Source organism: Branchiostoma belcheri, unplaced genomic scaffold (assembly GCF_001625305.1).
Source record: "Branchiostoma belcheri isolate BF01 breed outbred unplaced genomic scaffold, Haploidv18h27 scaffold75, whole genome shotgun sequence".
NCBI lineage: Eukaryota > Metazoa > Chordata > Leptocardii > Amphioxiformes > Branchiostomatidae > Branchiostoma > Branchiostoma belcheri.
In genome coordinates this window covers 494140-517630 of record NW_017804409.1, presented here as the reverse complement: position 1 = coordinate 517630, position 23491 = coordinate 494140, and the positions used below count along the sequence as shown (strand labels likewise).

The 23491-nt window shown below is 39.8% G+C and overlaps 1 protein-coding gene and 1 long non-coding RNA gene across 2 annotated transcripts in view; both read right to left on the bottom strand.

Moving 5' to 3' along the window:
• Nucleotides 1-541: 541 nt before the first annotated feature.
• Nucleotides 542-4871, bottom strand: LOC109485394. Its single transcript, XR_002141122.1, has 3 exons — nucleotides 4728-4871; nucleotides 1685-1798; nucleotides 542-662 (listed from the first exon to the last, which is right to left on the bottom strand). It is a non-coding gene; the product is annotated as an uncharacterized LOC109485394 (long non-coding RNA).
• Nucleotides 4872-7171: 2300 nt separating this feature from the next.
• Nucleotides 7172-23491, bottom strand: part of LOC109485366 — an 81392-nt gene continuing 65072 nt past the window's right edge. The window contains exons 14-24 of the mRNA XM_019788924.1: nucleotides 16863-16973; nucleotides 16445-16462; nucleotides 16127-16234; nucleotides 15396-15543; nucleotides 14174-14355; nucleotides 13379-13545; nucleotides 11090-11220; nucleotides 10241-10413; nucleotides 9054-9194; nucleotides 7798-8022; nucleotides 7172-7335 (exon numbers count right to left, since the gene is read on the bottom strand). Of these exons, the coding sequence (XP_019644483.1) occupies nucleotides 7172-7335; nucleotides 7798-8022; nucleotides 9054-9194; nucleotides 10241-10413; nucleotides 11090-11220; nucleotides 13379-13545; nucleotides 14174-14355; nucleotides 15396-15543; nucleotides 16127-16234; nucleotides 16445-16462; nucleotides 16863-16973 (1568 nt within the window). The remainder of the gene's footprint in view (nucleotides 7336-7797; nucleotides 8023-9053; nucleotides 9195-10240; nucleotides 10414-11089; nucleotides 11221-13378; nucleotides 13546-14173; nucleotides 14356-15395; nucleotides 15544-16126; nucleotides 16235-16444; nucleotides 16463-16862; nucleotides 16974-23491) is intronic.

Sequence of the window (23491 nt, the reverse complement as noted above, 5' to 3'; positions counted from 1 at the left end):
AGACCAGTCAGCTAATTCGATCAGCAAACTAGTAATCGGTTTACGGTCAATATAAAATGAATGACATTGAAGGTGAGAGATGAAGCTTATTGTATTGTATAAAAAGTCAAGCCCGGTTAGAAACAACTTGATGTTAACTTCGTAAATAAAATTACCGGCCTTGATTTTTATTTACTACCATCTTCAAGTCCGGTACAGTTTACAAAGTAATTATTACCAGACTCTACTGGCATTTTACTACCACTTTTCCAGTAGTGAATGTTACCTGCATCAGAGTTAGCCTCCGTAGCAGTCTTATAGAACTGGGGGTTTGGTGGTCTTCGGCTGTTCTAAAAACGAACGGTTCAAAAAACGGGGGTAATTCAACCAGGCCGGCTATGTTGTCTACATGTATATGCAATCAAAAAATAGCACATAAAAGCTCCCAAAGACCCTGAAGACCCCCCAAATCCCCAGTTTTTGACATGCTATGGAGGCTACATCAGAGTAGGCATGCAGAAAAAAACTATTGTATGAATGAATGGGGCCTTCCGTACCGTCACCACAGTATTTCTCGTCGTCCATGAGTGTGGGACAGTGGACGATCCCGTCACACCGCTGCCTCTGGAGGATGCACACACCGTCAACCTTACATCTGTAGTGCCCAGGACAACTGAAGCTTTCTGAAACCAGTAAGTTAAACCTCGAAGTTAAGATCATCATGTGTTGTTAACCACAAGGACAGGGAAGTACGACACCTGAAAACCAGACTGGGCAAATGTGCAATCTGTACATCGTATGTCATATACTGTGCAAGAAATACTGTTGGTTGGGACAAACCCATGGGACTGTTTTCATCCTGTAAATAGCTTGATACACGAGGAAGTGCAATAGTCAACTAGTGCAATATATTAATGTATACTTTTTATTTTATTGAGTAAACCTAATGAATCATCATTTTTAAACTGCAGTTTCGGCGTCCAGACGCACGCATACTTACCTTGCGTCCCGTGAGTTCATATTATTAACTCATACTAAGGGATTGACCTAGGTGTTTTTATTATTAAACTGTTTGTCTTGTTTGTCAAAACTTAAAAAAGATGATTTTAACTCTCTCACATCCGTCAATAGTTTCATCAGGTTGGTAAGACACTAAATAAAGAAACTATTTACACAAAACCAAAAATTGTGTTTTATTCAGCCGACTTTTCCCTCTGTGACCTTCCTCAGGGCATGTTTGGGACTGCAATATTTCACGTTTGGGAACGCATCTATAGCAGCGACACCTGTGTTGCACAATTTGAACTACTCAGAATTGCCCTCCGGAATTCATTCAGAATTGAGATTATCCGGTGGCTGCAAGACAATTTCAAATTGGCCAAGCAGTATCCATTTGATAGTTAGACAAGCTGGCGTAAAAATGATACAGTAACAATAAAGACAGCCCGATAAAAACGCCTAAAAACACGCCAAAAATAAGCCAAATTCGAAACCTCTGTTTGTAGAATATTGACACCTTTACAAGTTGTCCTCCCAAACACAGTAATATAAATACGGAACAATACAAATTACAATGTCGAACAATTGTTGACATGAAATACAAATTCCTACAATAACATACAATAGTCATAAAAATACAATACAATACACTGCCAAAAAAATATCACGAAATCATGAAATGTTTATAGTAAAAAAAGAATCATACCACAGGACAACTCGTCCTCTCCTCCAGGACAGTCACGTGACCCGTCACAGACCATGCGCAGTGGGATGCAGTAGCTGCGTTCACACTTGAACATCCCGGGACACTGGAAACGTTCTGGGGAACAGAAAACCGGAAATTACGTCACTTTATTGAGCAGACATGTTTCTAGGGCTGACGTCACTATTGTGGTGTGCAGTGATGGGCCCAAAATGGGAACAATATTGTAGTCCATAGTTGCAAAGACCATTTTGCGTTTCAAAAGTTTGGCCCAGTTTGGAAATTTTTTGGCTAGAAGGAACAGGTAGGGTCTAAACTTTCCTACGGATGCTTTGGTTCAGTTTTGTTTATTTTCCAAGTTTTTCGGGCGTAATGAGAGACCTGAGTGATGAGGTCTTGCCTGCCCAGAGCGGATGGATACATGATAAAACGAGGCCAACATTACGTCTTGTTCACTGTTGTCAGCTGTTTGAGCTTTATATTTGAGCTGTATATTTTAAAACCAGTTTTCTTTGTATATTTGGGAGGCAGAACCTTAGACTCTCTGGTGCAGAAGAATTTTTCAGATTGAAATGTGGGAAAGTACTTTTATATGTGTCATTGCTTTAGTGTATTTAACTATAGCTTTCAGAGGCCAACCTTTATATGGACTTTTATTACGCAACAATGTACAAGGTACAAAGTATGGCAGAAATGAGAGAACAAATCTAACAAATCAGTCTACGTAGTACAATACTAGGTGATATGGGATGAAAAGGCGCTTATACAATCATTAAGAGAATTTCTTACGTTTAGACATTCTTTAAAATACTGTCCTATATTCACAATGTATGGATTGTCAAAAGTCAACAAGTATCTGAATTTGCTAGATGAATTCATGACGAGAAATTCTGGTATAGAAGTTGATATAGTTGCATATAATGAATTACGTATATCAGAATATTTGGGACAAACAATCAAAAAGTGGTATTCGTCTTCTATTGATTCTGGACAGAATGGACAAACCCTCTGGTCAGCAGGTATTTTCTGAAATCTTCTTGTTTCCATACTTATAGTGGTATCTATATATCTGCCTCCTAACACGAGTAGAAAGGGTTGTTGATAAACGATACCGTCTGCTGCGCAAAGGTCAACTTTGTCACAAAATGAATGACAGTACGTGTTCATGCGTCATTGCGGGAACATGACTGTTTGTCTTCAGTCCGTAATGAAACTGTAAACGAATTAGATACAAAATCACCGCCTACGCTCTGTCTTTTATATCTTAAAACGTTAGTTTAACTCAACAAAATGCAAATTCTGGCATATAATCTAGAACGTTAGACCTGAAACAAGTTGGGGCGTAGATAAGTTATAAAATGATACTCCAGTTATGTGCTTTATTTTTATATTGGGTATCTTGAGTAATTTCCATAAATTTGCATAAAAGTCCACAGAACAACGTTGACCCACCTGGACCTTTTGATACCACATCATACATTGAAATAACCAGAACACATCGAGGTATGATCCTATGGTACTGGCCTAGGTATGTACAGGGTGGGCTACGTTCCTTATTGAATGAAAGACCTTTATTGTACGTTTGTGCTCTAACAAGCTAAGTATTATTTATTGTCTAGGCTTTTTTGAGAATCTTCTTCTAGTCTAATACAATGTTGTTACAGCTGCTATGCCTCCAGTTGATAGAATTGTATAGCTCTCGTGTCTCGTCTAACACTTTTAATTGCAAAGTATATTGTTGACCATGGTGCTGTAGTATTCCAGGTACCAACGCTGATATAAATGTTCTTCAAAAGGTCAATGTCTTTGTATTCTAAGATTTAAGAATGTATCTAAATTTTTTACAATGTATAATTGGTCATCATTTTTTTCTGGAACATAATATTTACATGCTGCGTTTTTCAAGACCAAAGTCCCTATGATATCGGCATGCCTGTCATTTATTTGCATGCCAGTGCCTTTAGCTATGACCGGGCCTCGCTCAAATGTTCATATCTATACGTCAACTGACATTTTGTCGATAAGGTAATAACACGTAACTGTCACACCGGCACCTGGAGTCCCAATGGCAGACAGGTAATTGATTTTTCTTAACACACAAAGGTAAAATCTTTTCGTTTGGCTTCATTCAGGTTAAGGATGCTTTAACCTAATGAAATACCTATTAACCATGAAATTACCATTACCACTTGAACATGACGGTTCTTTCTTAGGGTTTCTAGACCGTCAAAAATGATGCTGGGAAAATACGACATGAAAAAACCATTGTACAAAATAAATATAACATCGTTAGTCTTAAAACCCACAGATTACACTGTTAAATTTACAGTAGAATGACAATTTATCTGTTATGTTCGACAGAGAAAGTTCAAGTGCAGAAAAGAAAACATTAGTCATTGCTGAGATCATAAGTTACGTACATTTAAATCAACAACTAACATTTTAAACTACGGGAACTATTGACCCACGTCAGGTAATGATAAATCATGACCAATTCCCCGTCTGTAATGGGGTAGTGTTTATAGCTCCAGGCGACGTTTGGCCTTTCTTTCTTAAATGGGCTGAACAGACAACAGAGTTGGCCAGGCTTGAACCCAGCCGCGTCCATCGATTTATAGACCTCAATAAACACTTGCCGAAATGCAAAAAAACGGACACTTTCATGGGGCTATATAAAATACCTCCGGCAGGAAACAAAGGAAAGGTCTGACTCTGGGTAATTTGAAGCTGATATATGTAAGCTAGTTGCACAATTAGCACGATCGTAAAAATGTCTCCTAACACTAGAGAACACCGCTTCTATTGGAAGTGTAGTGACCCACAGACGTAGGTCAGAGGAAATGTGTGTTGCTAGGGTCTTTTGGCCAAAAATAGATCCATAAAACTCACCTATATATTGGACAAAACTCCAAGATATACAATGACAGGACAAGACGGAAACACAGATATATAATAATTGGCTATTCTGAGCATTCTATTCTTTTGCTATAGTTTCTGCTAAGTTTTTTTTTAAATATATATTTTATCGTTTTTACTTTACACGTACCACAGTATCTCAAATGTGTCAGGTCCCTGCAGTACCGGGGAGAGCCGTAGATGTCTCTGTCGAAGATACAGAGGCTGGAGCGGTCGGTACATTTCCCGTTGGCGCATCGGAACGGGCAGGCGTCGCTCTGCACATCCGGCGGCATCCCGGCTATGAACAGAGATACACGGTGACGTTAGGAATGGAGTCATGGTCTCTTGTCAAGGGCTTCATAAACTGGAATAGGCCACTGAATAGGGGACAGACATTCACGAATTTGGCCTCCCGAACAATAGCGAACACTAGCGGAACGTCCGGTCCAATCTCTCAGGTCTGACTTCTCCGGGACGTCAACCGAACTGGACGGCTGGTGTTCGGGAACAGATTCAGGGAAGGTCGAGGGACTATTGAAACAGGGCTTAATAGGATGTTGTTATGCTCAAGACACACACACGCGTTCACACACACGTACACACGCACGCACGCACTCACACACACACACACACACACACACACACACACACACACACACACACACACACACACACACACACACACACAGGAGGATGAAACGTTGTGGACTGCTTGAGATGTTCTCTTGTAATACTCACGACAGCTTTGCTCGTCCTCCCGCAGTTTCCCATTTTCGTCCTCCCGCCCTGGACAGTCGACTTGCCCGTCACATTTGGCACTGGCCGAAATGCAAGTGTTGTTCACACTGCACAGGATGCCTTTGCACTCTCTGGGCTCTATGAAAACAAAATGGTCTTATTTATCAACCGCTGAGATAATCATGTTTGTAGCTTTTGTGTTTTATATCCTCACGTTTTTCTTTATTCTTTTGTTATAACGCTGGAAAGTTAAAGTGATGAAGATTTTTATTTGAGTTCAGTTTGCTAGATGTTAACTTTATATTCATCCAATGCAATTGCAGCGCGGCAAAACAATAGGAAATGTTCTAGATGAGGAAATCCAACTGATATCGACGTTTACTGCCAATTCGTAGCACATTTTACGTTTGAAACAGAACACGTCTCTTTATGATAAATTAAACATAAATACAATGTAGCTAGAACCATCCAAAGATACAGAACAAGCAACCGTTTTCCGTAAGCGACATGGCATCTTCACAAACATCAGTATATCATAATAGGATTGATTCAACTTACTACATTATGAGAATGGTCAGAAAATTGACTTTGAAAATACAGTTTTGCTGGCCTGGAATACGTAGTATAAGGGTTATGTTCTTACGGCAGCTCAGCTCATCAGATCCGTCCAAACAGTCGTTGACCAGATCACACCGCCTGTCCAACGGCACGCACTGCCCGTTCAAACAGCGGTAGTCTCCGGCTTGGCAGTTTGGGTACTCTGTATACAAACATGCAAAGTCAGATTACTCAATAGATATGATTAGCCCAGCATCCATCCAATTTAGCACCGATAAAGTATGCTCGGGATGGATACTGGGCTGATACTGAACTTATTTTTTCTTAGACATGGAAAAATATCGTCCAAGTCATATTTGACTTTATTAGGTTCTACAATTTAACTTGACATCTCATCTATTCATCTGTTATACATCAGTACAAATATTTTTATGATTATGTTAGTTACTCAATTTTCCAACCAGTACTTTCCACATAGCAGTTGAAAACCTGAGTGGTATGGAGTTACTTTACACTAGGTAGCCATTACAAAACTAACTTCCAATAGAGACATATTTGAATATGACCTGAAATGTGACTCAAATTTAACTCAAATTTGATTTCAATTGCATGAAAAGTTAGGCGTGACCTAAATCTGGTTAGACTTCTCCCGAACTTCAGCCAACCTTGGTTGGTTGGTGGGTAGTGGGGGCAATGTTCTGTTCAATGTGTGACAAGGGCTTAAACTTACTGCAAAGGCTTTCATCCGACTTGTCCCCACACTGATCTATGTAGTCACAGTAGGCAGCCATCGGCAGGTATTTGCCATTCCCACACTTAAACATCGACGGGCCACGGTCTGAAAAAAACAACGGAATTCAGTGACAAATGTGAACCATTGACAATGACAAACTGACAATTTTTACCGCTACAAAACAGGTACAATGGCCACGCGTAGTTAAAGCGTTCTCCTTGCATTTGGCAGGTCGTGAGTTCGATCCCAGCCAAGTCATACCAAAGACGTAGATTCTAGGCGGCCATTTGTGACGTTCTGTCTCAGCTTTCTTGAGAATTCTTCGGCATCAAAGTCGTGACGAATGAGACAAGGACGAAGGAGTCAAACGTACGATTTCGATGCAGCAGGCTGTCACAGAAGCAAACACCAACAAGAATCTAAGACAGCCTTTTCTCTAACAACACAGCTGAAGTTTGTATATAGGACACATGAACGACTATCCTAGCCTGGAGTCCAGCCTTGTTAGCTTCAGCCCGTCCCGCCAACAAGGCTGGACTCCTGGACTCCAGGCTAAGACTATCCTAATAATGCCTTCGTACGATCGCACGACCGCGCCCAAACTCACCACACTGCTTCTCGTCGCTGTTGTCTCCGCAGTCGTTGTCGCCATCGCAGACGAAGTCTGACAGGATGCACGCCCCGTTCCCGCAGATGAAATCGTCTGGTCGACACCTGTTGGCCATCGCTACGGAATGATACCAGAAGAACATACTTATTGTTTGAAACGATTAAGTTAGATTTTTGTTTAATCTGCAAACTCAATTATATTCAAACTTTCGTTGCATCAGATTTCTTACATATTTTCCTACATCATCAATATACACAGAAAACTATATAGTAAATCCCACATGTTTTACTTCGTTACTGGTACATACATAAATCCCACAATGTTAAAGTCTACTGTGATATTGTTAATTTAAAAGATTGTACTTGTGATTCATGTGGAGTCTTTCCAAAGTTAAAAAAACTGTCAACTGAAGCTACATGATTGACAAGTTTAACTATTAATTATTTATTTTGATTATTAATATTAGTAAGATTAGTACGTACTAATGGACGAGGAGACTGATTATTCCCAAAAATATTAATGTCGTAGTTTTGGCACAGTATCACACTTGCTTCAAACATATGACTGTAAAATTGTAACCTGTGGGTTTGGTGGAACACATGTATCTTGTGGGAGACACGAGGAAGCAGTCCCGGCTGTTGATGTCCCACTCAGGCGCGCCCATCCCCGCCGAGTCGTCCACCATCGTGCGCACGATGAGCTGACACGAGTCGTGACTCACCGCCGACGCCTTGACTCCCACGCTCTGGTTCTTCTCCAGACCCCACAGATACTTCAGGTAGAACTTGATGGTCTCAAGCAAATCTGGTTGGAGCAAGACTGACGATAGGTCGTGTGTTTATTGGCGGTCTTGCCATGCACGCTCATGCTAAAGAAAAATTCACCCATGCTGCGCTGTAACATGTACTCAGTCTCTGGTGGTGTGTGCACGGGTACAATGCTTCAGGGGATGCCGCTCGTTTCTGTCATGCTTTTTCATGCGAATGCTGCGCCGTAGAGAATGCTAGTAATATATAGACTGAATTCATGCCATATCGCAACATCAAGAACATGTCACAGCAAATGCTAGCAAGAAAGAGCAGAGAGCAGAGAGAAAGAGATCTAGAGAGAGCAAAATGCAGATTCAAGAGATACAAAAATCGCAACAAGATACAGTTTTGAACAACCCATAAATCTAGAAGTGCTGTATGCAGCCGCCAGAAATGCTTAGGTCCCAATTGGGTAAAGCTTCCCTGCCTACTAGGCCCTGCCGGGTAGTCCCCGGGCTGTTCTCGGCACTTTTAGGGGATACCCCTCCGTGGGACACCCTGCGACTACCGGGCTATTTATCGGCCCTGCTGGGAACCGAAAAAAATTTTAGTGCTGTCTTAAATTCTACCCGGGCTCAGCTGACAAAAAGACGCCGTGATCTATCCGACCTAACAGGATATACACTGACCAGTCCACGTCGATTTAAAAAGGCCATCCACCAGTTATACATACGTTATATTGTATATATTAAGTTAAGTCATGAACCTTTTGTTTAACCTGTATAAAAGTTGTGATGATTATGTATGTTCATTCTCTTTTAATTTTTCTGTCAGTATGCTCGTATGTTTATATGTTTTGAACCCTGGAAGAATAGTCATGGACTAAAGGCTACCGAAACAAACGGAAAAAAAAACGAAACCATGAAAACACCGAGAGGTACCCTTCCGGTTGCCGGCAGTCTACCTGGACAAATTTGTTACGTCACAGACCACAGACAGGGGCTACATTCCCGACGGGCATTGACACAATTGGGACCTAAGCATAAGATTCGATATCCAGCATTGCAGGTTAAAGTAGGTACTCACCACTGGTGTCGACCACCGCCACGTCCCCGCCGTCGCTCCGGCACATGTTCTGCGCCACTTCGAAGTCCAGCCCGCGGTCGTCGGGGGACGATATCAGCTTATAACAGGTTGACCGGATCAGATACCAGGCCGGCGAACACGCTGGGGGAGGATAGAAGAACTTCATTGAATGACAATGTAGAACTTTATTGGACGATAATGTCAGGAGGTACAATGTATGTCAACGATAATTGAAAATTGTACAAAAAGAAAAGGGTATAAAGTGAAGCTTAACAACCTAGGTAATAACACAAGTGTAAGTATTATATCAAGTAGGGCTAATTACTTGGGCATAATAATGTCAAGGATATGTGGAAGTACGTTAGGAGTGTAGGTGTGAACATCTATAGTTTAGAAAGTGCAGGCATCATCTGATATAACCAGCAAACTTTCGTGCACACTTTATGCCAGCGAGCGTACACCAGAAAGCATAGTCTCCCTAGGCCCTGGCAATGTTACAATGTACAATTTTGAACGACTTTGGGTGAGCAAACTGTAGTAAAAAAAAAACAGCCATAAATCCACAGTAACTAACACTATTTTGGGAAATGGATCTAATATTTGTAATATACTCACTGTCATACGTGATTCTCAGTCCTTGAAAAGACATATCTCTCCAGATTTCTGAGGAATGGGATAAAATTATCAAACACAAGGTGACCTAAACACCACTGTCTCCTGTATAATGTAATGATACTCAAAACTTCAGCAAAATACTAATGTGTGTAAAATACAATGTACATGCGGACAAGTTGCAAGTCATACACATCATAGCTGGGAGGCCGGGGTGTCGTCATGCCATGTCGGTTAGACTAGGTGCCGCTGTTGCAATGGTTGCAATGGGTTCTCAGACACCTCGGCACCTGGGCCAACTCTGCCCCTAGCAGTTGGTACCATACTCACAACACACAATTTGTGTGTTTTTTGGTTCAAAGTATTATACTTTTATAGGCAATTTCAGTCATAGAGTTTTGGGGCTAGGCGCCGACTTGTCCTAGGCCTGGCACCAACTTGTCCCGAACTGCTAGGGATCCAGTTGTCCCAGGTGACGAATTGTCGTGACATCGTTGCAATGATATCTGACGTCAAAGCTTTTAGAGAAGGGATTACTGAGAGTATATTATAGAAACACAAAAATGACGACTCACTCTCCCTACGGACGCCCGGAGAACTCGTACGGCAAAGAAACCTGTCAGCCCAGTACTCATTACACGGGACGTTCTCCCAGTCGCTGGTCCTGTGGGCCGACTCTATTCCCATCATGACGCAGCGCTCGTTCAGCTTACCCTCCGGCTCGAAAAGCGGTTTCCAGTCCGTGTAACTGGGGACCAGCGAGCATTAGATTAGAACGTGGACTTTTCTTGTACTGGCAGTTACGGTAAAACTAAACTGACGGACAAATATTTGATAGACTTCCATGCGTAGTTAGATTGTGTTCCCTAATTACTTCGACTGAAAGAAAAAAAAAACGTCATTGAATTCGTAAATTTGAAATAAAAATAGCCCTTTTTGTGAGAGCAAACTCCAATGGTACTGGCACGAAGGATATGCTGCTGAATACATATTCTCATTCCAACGTCAAGTATTCAGTATGGAGTAAATAGTTATATATAAACTCTTCATCGTTGTTCTCTGCACTCTACAAGTTATGGAACAGGATACCTAAGACATGTTGCAAGATATAAGTTAGGGCACGGTCACATTTTTAAGCTGGGGCCCGGCCGGGTTGTTTGCGTGAACGAAAAATAAACAATTTGTCTTAAGAGTATACACAAATAGTGCTCATGGTTAATTTTCTAAAACTTTTTTGTGTGTATTTTGCTGTCTCATATCATAATTTTCGTTCCATACGTCTGCCCGGCCGGGCCCCGGGTTGGGACCGTGATGTGACCGTGCCTTCAAACTGGGTTTAATACGTATCCCAGATCACCACTATTGATGTCTATAATTTGTTTCCTGTATGTAAAAAGAATGTGCTCCATACGCAAGAAACCCACCTTAATGGACTTCCATCCACCCAGGTGTACTTCCCGAAGGTATCCAAGTCGGACAGGCCGATGTACACATTCTTCATCACGACTTGATCCTCCCACTCTTGATTTAACATGAATTTGACGAATTGCATTTCCTGGACAAAATGAGGACATCGTTGTACAAGACATATCTCTTCACGTTCGATTTGGCACAGTTCATGTTTCATTTCTTATTAGGTCACAGCAAGTAAATTTTATGGATGGCATCCTCCGCAGATTCCAAATCTAATGCGACCGGGCGAGAAAAAAAAGACGGGCCGAGAAAAACAAGGTTCCTACATTTTAAAATTTTGACTCAATCATTGTACAAATGGTTTTAATTCAGTAGGAACATCACATATACACAGCCAGCATCACATATCACTGCATCAAAGTAAGAAACAAAACATTAAACCAGAGTCTTTTCTTGTCTCTTCTCTTCATAGTTATCTGAAATCCACCTTCCGGCATGGCAACAGACATCTTGCCCATTTTCGGCATGTTGACCACTGTCAGAAGGCAACAAAATTTATTTTCCAAAATCAGGCAAACATTAATGCGCGCGCTGATGTCATCCATAATAAGTACTTGCTATGGCCTAATACATGATACAACAAGAGACTTTCATCCAAAGTAGCTTACCTTAATAACTACATGTCTGCAATTTTCTATATTTCTACAATTCCTGGGCAAAATCAGGACATGGTTGTACAAGACATATCTCTTCATTTTCAATTTGGCACGGTTCATGTTTCATTTCTTATTATTAATACATAATAAAACAAGAGACTCTCATCTAAAGTAGCTTACCTTAATAACTGTATGTTAGCAATTTTCTATATTTCTACAATCCCTGGGCAAAATTAGGACTTTGTTGTACAAGACATAACTCTTCATTTTCAATTTGGCACGGTTCATGTATCATTTCTTATTATTAATACATAATAAAACAAGAGACTCTCATCCAAAGTAGCTTACCTTAATAACCATATTTCTGCAATTTTCTTTATTTCTACAATTCCTGGACAAAATCAGGACTTTGTTGTACAAGAGTCATATCTCTTCATTTTCAATTTGGCACTGTTCTTGTTTCATGTCCTAATACATAATAAAACAAGAACCTTTTCTCCAGAGTAGCTTACCTTAATAAGTATATTTTTGCCTGGCAAAAAGGGGTTTTACTCTCCACTAATTCCTGGCTAGCATTTCGCGGCAAACAGAGTTTTACTCTCCACATACTCCTTGCTAACACATCAGGGCGATAAATAACGTACAGAGAAGGATATTTCGACACTTCCTCGACAAAATCAGGACATCGTTGTACAAGACATATTTCTTCATTTTCAATTTGGTACTGTTCTTGTTTCATGTCTTAATACATAATAATATTTTCATAGTAATACCATCTTTCCTCCAGAGTAGCTAACCTTTAAGTTAATAACTATGTCTACAATTTTCTATATTTTTACAATTCCTGGGCAAAATTTGGACTTCGCTGTATAAGACATATCTCTTCACTTTAGATTTGGCACTGTTCATGTTTCATTCCTTAATACATAATAAAACAAGAGATTTTCATCCAGAGTAGTCTACCTTAAGACCTATATTTTGGTGGCTTTAGTGGAATAAAGCTCTCCAAGAGAATAGCCATTGATTAGCCAATGTACTATAATGGAAATGAATTGGTGTATCTATGCATCATTTGTCACAGTGATAGCACGCACGCTACTGTAACATACCCGATCTAAAATATCACAACGCAGTTACTATTCATCATTGGATAAACCCGGATCTAGATCCATGGTTTCGATTTTTATTTGCCCCACTGCACAATAGGGGTTAATCGAGGATACGTAAGACGAAATCGTTGGCTAGCATGAAAGTTCATCTGCGTTAGTAGAATTAAGATTGTTGGAAAGTTGTGGAACGATGATTAAACTATTCCCCAAGTCAAACAATCAATCAGCCTTCTTCAGCTACCTTGGTTTGAAACCCAATCGCTCAGTAATGAGTTAAAGGTTCTTGGAAGTCGATAACGTCTCCCGTCCCGTTTGAATCATATGTATTTACCTAAGTCATAAACTCATCTTTTAGTATGTTGTGATGACAATCTATTTTCAATACCGTAAAAACCTCATTGAAGAAGTCATTGCTGCTTTATTACACAATGTTATATGTTTGAAATTCTACTAAAATTACTATTGTTCGCATCACGTAACGTTTGAAAAGAGCTACATTTTTACACAAATAATCAACCTAGGTTTGATTTCGTACCTTCACAGATCGTATACTGGCAAGATCGGACCCCATGTCCCGGCATGCTCTCTGCGCATCCCACCAGGACAGGTTGACGCCATTCACCACGTATCTGAAGCAGGAACCGTTGAAGTACTGGAAGCCATCTTGGCAAGGACCAATAATGTCGTCTGCGAAGGGCAAAGCTGTAAGAGGAGGCGGGTAATCTGGGTGATGAGGGCGTGGAATGACATGTCATGAAATGTCGCAAGATCTTTAGGTTTGCATGTTTCCAAGGAATGAAGGAATAGGAAATAGGGGTAAAATTTTTGAAGTTAGAAAGTGTAGGATTTGGGTAGAAAGTTGGATTTGATGACCGGCATTTGAAGGGTCTCGGTTGGCAGGAATGTAGGGGGAATTTGCTGCTTAAATATTCATTAATGCCAATAATTATTATCACTTTACGTGGAATTATATTCTTGACATCGTAGAGATATGGCTCTTTTCATAGGGTTGATATTTGTCGTAGAGTTAGATATATTTGCAAAAGGTCTTTTGAGAGTGCATATTTTTTCATAGTTTTGGATAATAAAATAAAACAATCTGGCTTTGCCTTCGTTGAAGTGGGACACTTCGTCATCCACAGCTTCCAGAAAAGAAATCAAACCCCAAAAGGTTTAGATTGTATTCTGTAGCAATTTATGGAATAGTCACTTGCTCCACTTCTCCCCATTGCATTGTCTGTATGTTGTATACATTGTGTCGTATTACACTTAGGCCTAGGGCATGAATTTGCAAATAAAATCTACAATATTTCCCCAAAGCTAGCCTTACTTGAAGGAGAGTAGTCACAAATGACGCCGGCATCTTTGCTGTGGTCGCACTCGTGCACGAACCAGGGGGATCTGTCGCACTCAGCAAGCGCCGTCTCGTTGCCCACACACTGGGTATTGTAGGACAGAATGGGCCCATCGCCTTTACCGAAGAACGCTGCACGGCGGGCCTTAGACACGCCTCTGTTGGGTACAAGAAAAACGTTTCTGTTAATCCCCTGTCACATATTCAGAACCTTTCCCCGAACACCAAGGTTGGCTGAAGTTCTTTCTTTTATTCCAACATTTGATATAAATGACGACGGCACACTCAATTTTTTAAAACTTATTTTATGATAAAATATCTTATTTGAGTGTTTATAAAAATTCTTTAAAAGTTGGGAAAACAGTAGCCGCGGCGACTGTTGCAGGGCTTCTCTTGCTTGCGTCCCTAGATTCCTAACAGCCTTACCTAATGTGCCGCGGGCTGTTTTGCGCGTCAACCGGCCCCTGCGAGACTCGTACCGCCACGATTGGCGATCGCTCCCCATGTAAAACATAACAGTTGGCCGCCATTTTCGATTGGAATCAGCCGCCTACAAATTTACCGCTACTTTTCTGATAAGCTATTTCTATAGATCATAAAAGTAGTGGTACATTTGCAAGTAACTGATTCAGCGCGCTACTGACCAAGATGGCGGCCACTCGGCTTATGAATAGATGGAGAGCGATCGCAAATAGTGGCGGTACGAGTCGCGCAGGGGCCGGTTGACGCACAAAACACCCGGGCACGTTAGGTGAGGCTGTTAGGAATCTAGGGACGTGCAAACTTCGGTCTCAAAGTGTTCCGGCACGGAGGTTCGCATGTTTGTTCATTTGGTCCAATGCACCGCTCCGCGACTGTTGTTAGGGCTAATGTAAAAGACTGCAAGCAAGAGAAGAACTGCAACAGTCGCCGCGGCTAGGAAAACAGGTAACATTTTGTAACATCTATCTTGACAGCATGGAAAGAAACAAGCCAGTAAACTCGAACGAATCTCTCTGCCTCCGAATGTTTTCTGTCGATATTTTATGGTGGCACCCACTTTTAAAAGAAAACACCATTTGATAGCACACGGGATGTATCCATTAGCCATACAGTTACTATCTCGCCATTGTCTAGACAATGGATACAGCCTGGCCAATTTGATTATTTCTTTACGGCTACCAAAAGATCTTGGATATTACTATTAGGTGAAACTCACTCTACTCCCAGTTGAGCGCACACAGCCTTGGCGTCCATGTCGTCCCACATGTTGTCACAGATCGTCCCCCACTGGCCGTTGTAAAACACCTCCACGCGACCTTCGTGGGGACTGCGCCCGCCTATCAGCCGAACAGGCCGGATGGGATCTGCAGGTATATATATATATACATGTATACTGATGATGAGCTATAAACTTGACTATTTATCACATTTATCTATTTTTAGGTCAGAAAACGTGATAGTTGGAAAAGTTGACAATTCTTTATTTAATGTTTTTCTTATCTATAGTATTTAGTACCGGTAAATAAATTGATCAATTATATATATAGATTTAGGGGTAGCATAGCATATCCATCCATTCATACATTAGCCGGTGGGTTAATAAAATATGCATATGTATAGATGTATATTCTATAAAACAAAATGTAACACAATGTATGAAATTTTCTTTTCTTTTCTTTTCCATTTTCCATAAACCCAAAATATACACAAACAATGAAACAGTCATTCTACGACATTAGCATTGTTTTCCAGTATTTTTCCAGTATTGTTGCAATTTACGGCATACATTTGCTTATTTTGCATCTGCTTCCACGACTTACAGTGTGGTCAATTTTTTTTTGAAACAGACGTAAATTCATGCGCGCATAGATGTCATCCATACAATCAAACCAACATGCATATGCCTAATCAAAATAGCTGCAGCATAGATACGATGAAGTTTCTGACCTCCACAGTCCCGTTCGTCACTGTAGTCCCCACAGTCGTCCTCTCCGTCACAAACCCACGGTTTGGAGATACACTCTCCATTGGTGCACACAAAAGCATTCTTACACCCTGTGGAAGGAAGGTTTTTTTAACAAACATGTCCACACCATCGCTGAGTAACTGTGGAATTTCAAAAACAATAATATGTGAACACAAAAGACGAACGATGGAATATGAAACATGAAGCATTTTTTGCAGGAAATTAGAATAAAAATTAATAAAAGCCTGTGTGAAATAACTAAGATGTCTCTAGTCGGAAGCATGAACAAGCACACATACCAAACGTCTGCAACTCCTCTGGAAAAAAGAAAGAAAACGAGCGATGTGAAAACGAGGAAAATTAAACACAACGTAAAGACGTCAATTTGTAGTGTGATTTACAAAATAAAATACCATGAATGTATACGTAATGCCACACAACACATGTATGAATCATCTGAGCATAATTTTGATACAGATATTTTCAACTTTTGCACCATACACAGGTTGAAAATGGATTTGGGAAAACTTCAGTTGGCATCTCAAATTTGAATAATTATGGAGGTTTGAAAATATTTGACTTCAAATGCTTTCATAAAGTACAAACCATCGTTACTGATGACTAAGAAGACTAGACCGTATAGGTCTAGTTGAGCTGCTAGTAGCAATCGCCTATAGCTACTTTGTGTGAAGCTAAGGTTTTGTTGACCCTTTATACCTTCACAGTCCATTTCGTCGCTATCATCGCCACAGTCGTTGTTGCCGTCACACACACGGTCCCTCTCGATACAGAAGCCGTTGTCACAGGTGAACCTTTCCACTCCGCAGCCTGTATCAAACAATACACACATTATCAAACAACATAGCCCAATACAGTTCAATACAACTTATGTGTCCTATCATTTGATTGCCTTTACTTTGTACAATGACAGTGCTTATTTTGTACCTTTTGAGTTTGGTCAATTAACTGGATGTTTTTTTGTGTTAGGCTATTCTTCATATAATTTAGCATTGTTTGCTTTGTCACCTGTCCCTATGTTTTTCTCTATTTATTTTGTATTGTGTATGGCTGTATTGATTTTTTGTGTGCGGTTTATGTTTGTATTGGTTCTTTACATATATCTTTACATATATCTATGGATGTTAGCTATCCAACTGTTGTATTTTAAGTTATATATTACTTCATACCATATTTATATTGATGAAAAATATAATTTTTCTTGTGTTTCTGCTTCTCCCCCTGCTACTTCGTTAAATAGATTAAACTTTGGCTACCAAGTGACCTGATGGCATTTGCAATCTCCAACAGATACATGTTGGCATGGATAGGTAATCTTTGAGGGTACAGATTTGGTGAAGCCATCTGCTGCATTTGCTCCTGAGCAAATGTCGGCCTTTCTAGCATCTAATAATGTTAACTATGTGCATGTATTTGTTGAATTGAAATTTAAAAAAAACAAAACAACAACACAGAATCTTCTCATGTATTCGACAAGGCTTCAGTAGACAATTATTGCAGTACACCGAGCTACTCAGGTGATTTATCTATCCCCTAGCTGCCCAGTGTATAAACCCCGTTCATTAAATCGTAATATCTAGACTGTTAGAATTTGTTAATTTTTTGTTCGTAAGCCTACCAATGAATATAAAATGGAGGTGCCCCAACGGTTAAGACTACCAAAAGGCAAAGATGACAGATGAAGGATGAACAGAGTATTCCCTTAAGGTTAGTCGAAATCCTTCGTACATCTTAATGTACTATATATTCTGCCTCCTGATGAAAGATGATGCAAAATGCAGGCGCCGAAACTAGCCCCAAAAGTGTGGTTCTTATGCTGCATGTATAATAAATGTGTGCAGGAACTGCCTCCATGGGCTGATCTTAAAGACATTCAATGCAATTTCAGGGTGGCAAATCAAAACAAAACAAAACAAAAGAAATCTGGATGAGGAAATCTGTCTGATAATGATCGAGATTCACTGCTATTTATTAGCACATTTTCGTCATCATTTCATACTTCGCACTTGAAGTGTTCCGTTTAAATAGCCCCCTAATTACAAGCTATGTGAAACGTCTCCTTACATTTTTGCTACCACCAATAAATAGATAGAATTAGGCTACGATGCAAAAAGAGCAACCTTTGTTCTTCAGCGACATCGAAGTTTTGCGTCACAGATATCAGAATGTTACGGGATAGGGATAACGTTGATTCAAGTTACTGTATTCAAAGAATGAGCAGAAAATTGACTTTGAAAATCCATGCAATTTTGCCACCCTGAAATTACATTGCGTGTCTTTAATGTTCTGCACAATGAACATTGAATATTCACAAGCCGCAAGGTCAGGACAGAGCGGCGACGCTTGCATCCAATTACCCTAAATTAAATGATGAAAAATTAGCGGCCGTTTTCCCTGACTTGGTGATTAGCATTCAACCAGCGTTGGTAACATCATCTAAGCAGTCACTTTGATAGACGAGCACAATTTGATTAGCGTCGCTTTGCGAGATTACTTTCTTTGTGTGCCAAGAATTACTTGACCTTTGACGCCAATAACTTTCAGAAACCCTCAATAGAACGCCGTCTGATCTTCTGAATTGGATAGGCTGTCGACTTTTATCCTAATTAAAACAACGAGGAATGTGATATATGGATGTGAGAAGCAGCCTACCATCATCAACTGTGGAGAGACTCTCCGTATAAAGTGGGTTCTTATGTTATCAGCCCTGGAGGTCACACTTCTAGCTAATATATGGTAAGAGGCATTTCAGCACAAGGCTATTCGTAAATTCAAATTCAGCCAGAAAACCTATTCTGCAAAAAGTATTATCTACTTCCTACCAACTTTACGGTGAATGGCGTATCATTATATTGCCTCTCGTGTGTCATATCTTTTTGACGCCCAAACAATGTAAGTACGATGATAGCAGATAACATTGATAATTGGTGGTTGCGAGTGTCAGTAAGAGATTAAAGACACGCTATCTCTACTTATTTGTTGTTATCTAATTAATTCGGCTAGCACGTTGACAGGATTGCCCAGTTAGGGCACGGTTGCATTTCCATACCGGGGCCCGGCCGGGTTGTTTGCCTGAACGAAAAGTAAATAATTTGCATTAAGCGATACACAAATAGTGCTCATGGTTAATTAATTTTCTAAAACCTTTTGTATTTTTCGTTCCATACGACTGCGCGGCCGGGTCCTGGGTTTGGAAATATGACTGCGCCTTTAATTAGCCGAAGGGTATCCGATGACCTAAAATAAAATAAAAATAAAATACCCCCCAAAAGGCTGACAACGCCTAAATATGTTTTTCTTTTGACCTCTTTGTATTAAGCATGTATGTATTTTGTCATTGTTTTTTTACTCTTGTTTTATATCTATGTTCTCGAGTAAAATGCGTAATATATTTATTGTGTATACTAGTTAATATGTGTGAATACATAAAACAATCAGCGGATTTGATTTTCGACCCTGTGGTCCAAAACTTAAATTGCTGACCACAACGCCCCTGCACACTGCTTGATTTACTTCATGTGAAATTGATCCATAAAATACAGTTATTTTCGTTCACAAACTTTGACAAATATGCAGCAGTTCCTGTTAGAACAAGTTCACCACCTGGGTAGACTCTGTAACTTATGTGTGACGCAAATGGTACAGTTATAGGATAAAGAGTACGACGAACAGTCAAGGACTCTCTACAGCAATATCCTGGATAATGACGTTAACAGTATCCACGGCGCCTCCATGGAGCCTACAGTTCAACCACGATATTACGATGGCGCTGCCCATTCATGACCAGTGGTCCAGATTGGGCAAGAAAGATGTTCCTGGATACAAGAGATGGCAATTGGTATTGGTCACGCGCCACTCAAAATGGGACCACAATGCTATTTTGTTGATGGTTCCCCCCAGGGGCTTTGTTAGGAAACATAGTTGTGGGGGAAAGCCCGACAACCTGGCTCCAAAGGCCAACGACATAATCGAAGAAGAATCGCAGACGTAATAAACCTCTGTGGGAACTTCGATACTGTTTGGCGGTGCCGTTGCTTTACTATTGATCTTGTAAGCATCATCACAGGTAAGCCGAAGGACAGGTTCATCAGGGGCCATGGACTGCCGGCCAAAAGCTTCACTATCAGTATCAGGACAAATGTACTTCCAAATTGTTGCTATTTGGTGAAAATACAATAATATTATATTACTGTACACAGTATTACGGCCCCATACCTACGCCAAATGACGTTGACCTTTACGACTGACGGTTTGCAATGTTTCTCATTGATTATGCAAATAAGATCCTCATTTGCATGCATTACATGTATATCAGTTGACAATATTGGACCATTTTAGACTTTCCTTATAAATCAATTAAATGATAAACGGGGTACTGATTCAAATTGGGAATTAAGTGGATTTGAACATCATTAACTAATTATTCCCAAATGCCGCAAAGAATAAAATTCTCAGCAGTCACCACTATGGGATTATAGCATTTTCTCGTTGGTTATGCAAATTGATCTTCATTTTCATAATAAATGCCAATGTACCATAACAAGCCGCTAGGGCCCCAAAATATAATCATATAGAGGTGTCATGAAGACTTTCCAACATACCAAATATGAATGAAAATCTTGAGCTAGCGTCAAAACTAACCTAGCCTTTTCTATATATAATATATATCTATTTATATATAAATGTATGGTTGGAACATACTTCACGGACATCAGGTTGGCAATGCTTATCAGAACTTACATTATGTACGAAACAATGGCACTAACTATAGAAATGTAATTTTTTTGTATGGAAAAAAAGTATCAATGTCAGTCATTATTGTAGAGTACCAAAATGTGTAGTCACATTTTATTTACAGTACCGGGGCAATATAATACCTATACTATATAATATCTATAAAACCTATACAATATAATATAATGATGACAACAGTACACAGATGGCCGTGTTGAGTTTATTATACAGCAACCTCTTCCTGACATCTACTACAACTAATGAGTAATGTAAAGTACGTAGAAGCTTATACGAAGAAGAGTACAGAATAGATCTGATAACAAGGAACATAGATAATACTTTCAGATGATACTTATGAGCTCAAAGTAATATCTCTTGAGGGTATTCCGATGCGTCTTATATCTTTCATGTCATACGTTCTTGCAATAATAACATCATTCTAAGTTACCTACATCATATACTCCAAATTTGACAATAAGAAATGGGCTCAGCTTGAAGCAAGACGTCTCTTATTAGAATTCTACTTTTAGATTATTGACATTTACAAAATTACGTATTTCTCATTACTTTACGTTATGCTTCCGTATTAATTAAAACTGTGGTTTCGCTGCATTTTCACATTCTTCTTGACGTTATCTGCTGAAACCATATTGATATGGTTGGAAATGTTATTTTGCTGTTTAGGCTACGAATAGATCATAGTCATTTCTTTGACAACTTAGGAATCGATTTTAATAGTGTGTCCTCTTTGAAGTATACGAAGTTTGACTACCATATTCATCAGGGCGACGCCAGAACGTGCGTCGAATGTGAATGGAAATTTCCAACTGAAAATTCCTATTAGCAGAATATTTAACCTTGACTGTCACCATTATCCTTTGAAAAGTCATTTCGGCATCTCACATTTCCTTGGAGACCAGCTTATTAGAGGTTTAAATCAAGGGCTTGGCATTTAATCAGAAACAGGTTCGGATACTTGCCAAGAGTGGAAAAATATTTTTTCTCAAATTATCATGGAAATTCATCTGTGTTTGTAGTAATGTTGAACTTTATTCCAACACAAAGAGTACATAGGGGTCAAATATTCAACGACCACTGTCGCCTTCATCAGTACTCTTTGTGTTAATTAGAATAAAGTTCAACATTGAACTAGAATTTCTCTTATTATTGATATATCAATGATAAAGAAGAGAAATTTTATACATTTCATCCATAAAAAAGTCACACCTTGGAATGGAAATTAATTTTTAAATTAAAAATGTTGCATTTTAGGTTTCAAACTTTGTGTTCTCAGAGGCAAACAAGGAGAAGTCGTAGACATCATCCCTCCATGAAATAGCTTGTTATTTTGTAATCTTTTGGTGTATTTCAATAGAGATATTATGAGTCAAACTTTGTTTTTATCAGCAGAATGATTTGTGTCCCCAGTAGTATATTCGAAAACTCTCTAACTGTTATAGAGTTTGCGAATATACTACTGGGAATGGTACCCAGGCTACATTTGCCTGTACATGTAGGTCAATGAGCAGACAGGCAAATGACCTGCAGACCAGACAAACAAGATTTATTTTCCTGTAAAAATAGATAGGGCTGCCTGGGTCTGACCTGCCAGCTGGAGGTATAAACAAAAACACTCTGTCCCAACTTTTGGGTCAAACAGACCATCCTATTATGAAGTAGGGGTGAAAAAGTGAAAATCCTTTTAAATTAAGCAATAAAAATATGCGACAACCTGCTAATGCACTCCAAAACACAAAGAGACTCAACAACTACCCACATACCAAAAATCATACCAAACCATCCCCCAGATTTTCCAAACATTCAACACAAAAAGTCCAACATTAAACATTTTGTAAATATCAAACGCAAACAGCTAGGGGACCCAAATTTAAACCACTAAACCATGGTAATAACAACTACATGCTACCTTAATATCGCACAAACAGTCCATAACGCGAAAACAACAGAATAAAAAAATTAAACTGCAGTACCAAGGTCAATCACCAGGGACTCAAAGTCAACCTACACAATCTCCAAGGCCCCATCCATCAATCTGCCAAATATCGTACAGTTCTTTCTCACCAATCTTCAGATATCAGACCAAACATGAAACGGAGTAAAAACAGTACCCCCATTTTCATGGAGGGTAATAACCTACACATTACCATGTAGCCATGTAACTACTTATCCACCACCACATGCGGACAAATCATGTTACCGGTCTCCCGTTGTCCAGATCCTTCCGAATGTAAAATCTTATTTTACGGACCTATAAAACCATCTGTCCAAGCACGGTACATCAGGTTGTAATACTTTGATGATCGGTATCGCACTCATAAAGGTTTCCATCGGGCCTAAAAGCAAGCCCTCACGTGATAAGTTTGGCCTCTGTCAGAAAGTGTCTAACCTTGGGGTTGACTGGTGTGAGATGGGGCACATATAATGGCGACCTTATAGGTCTTATCAGTTGGTAAGATCAGCCTAATCCCTCACCACACACACGGACCATTTGCGTCAACCTGCCAAGGTATAAATCACAACATACTTAATACCACACGGGGCACGTTCTGTCATTATTTCTCCTCCTATGACTG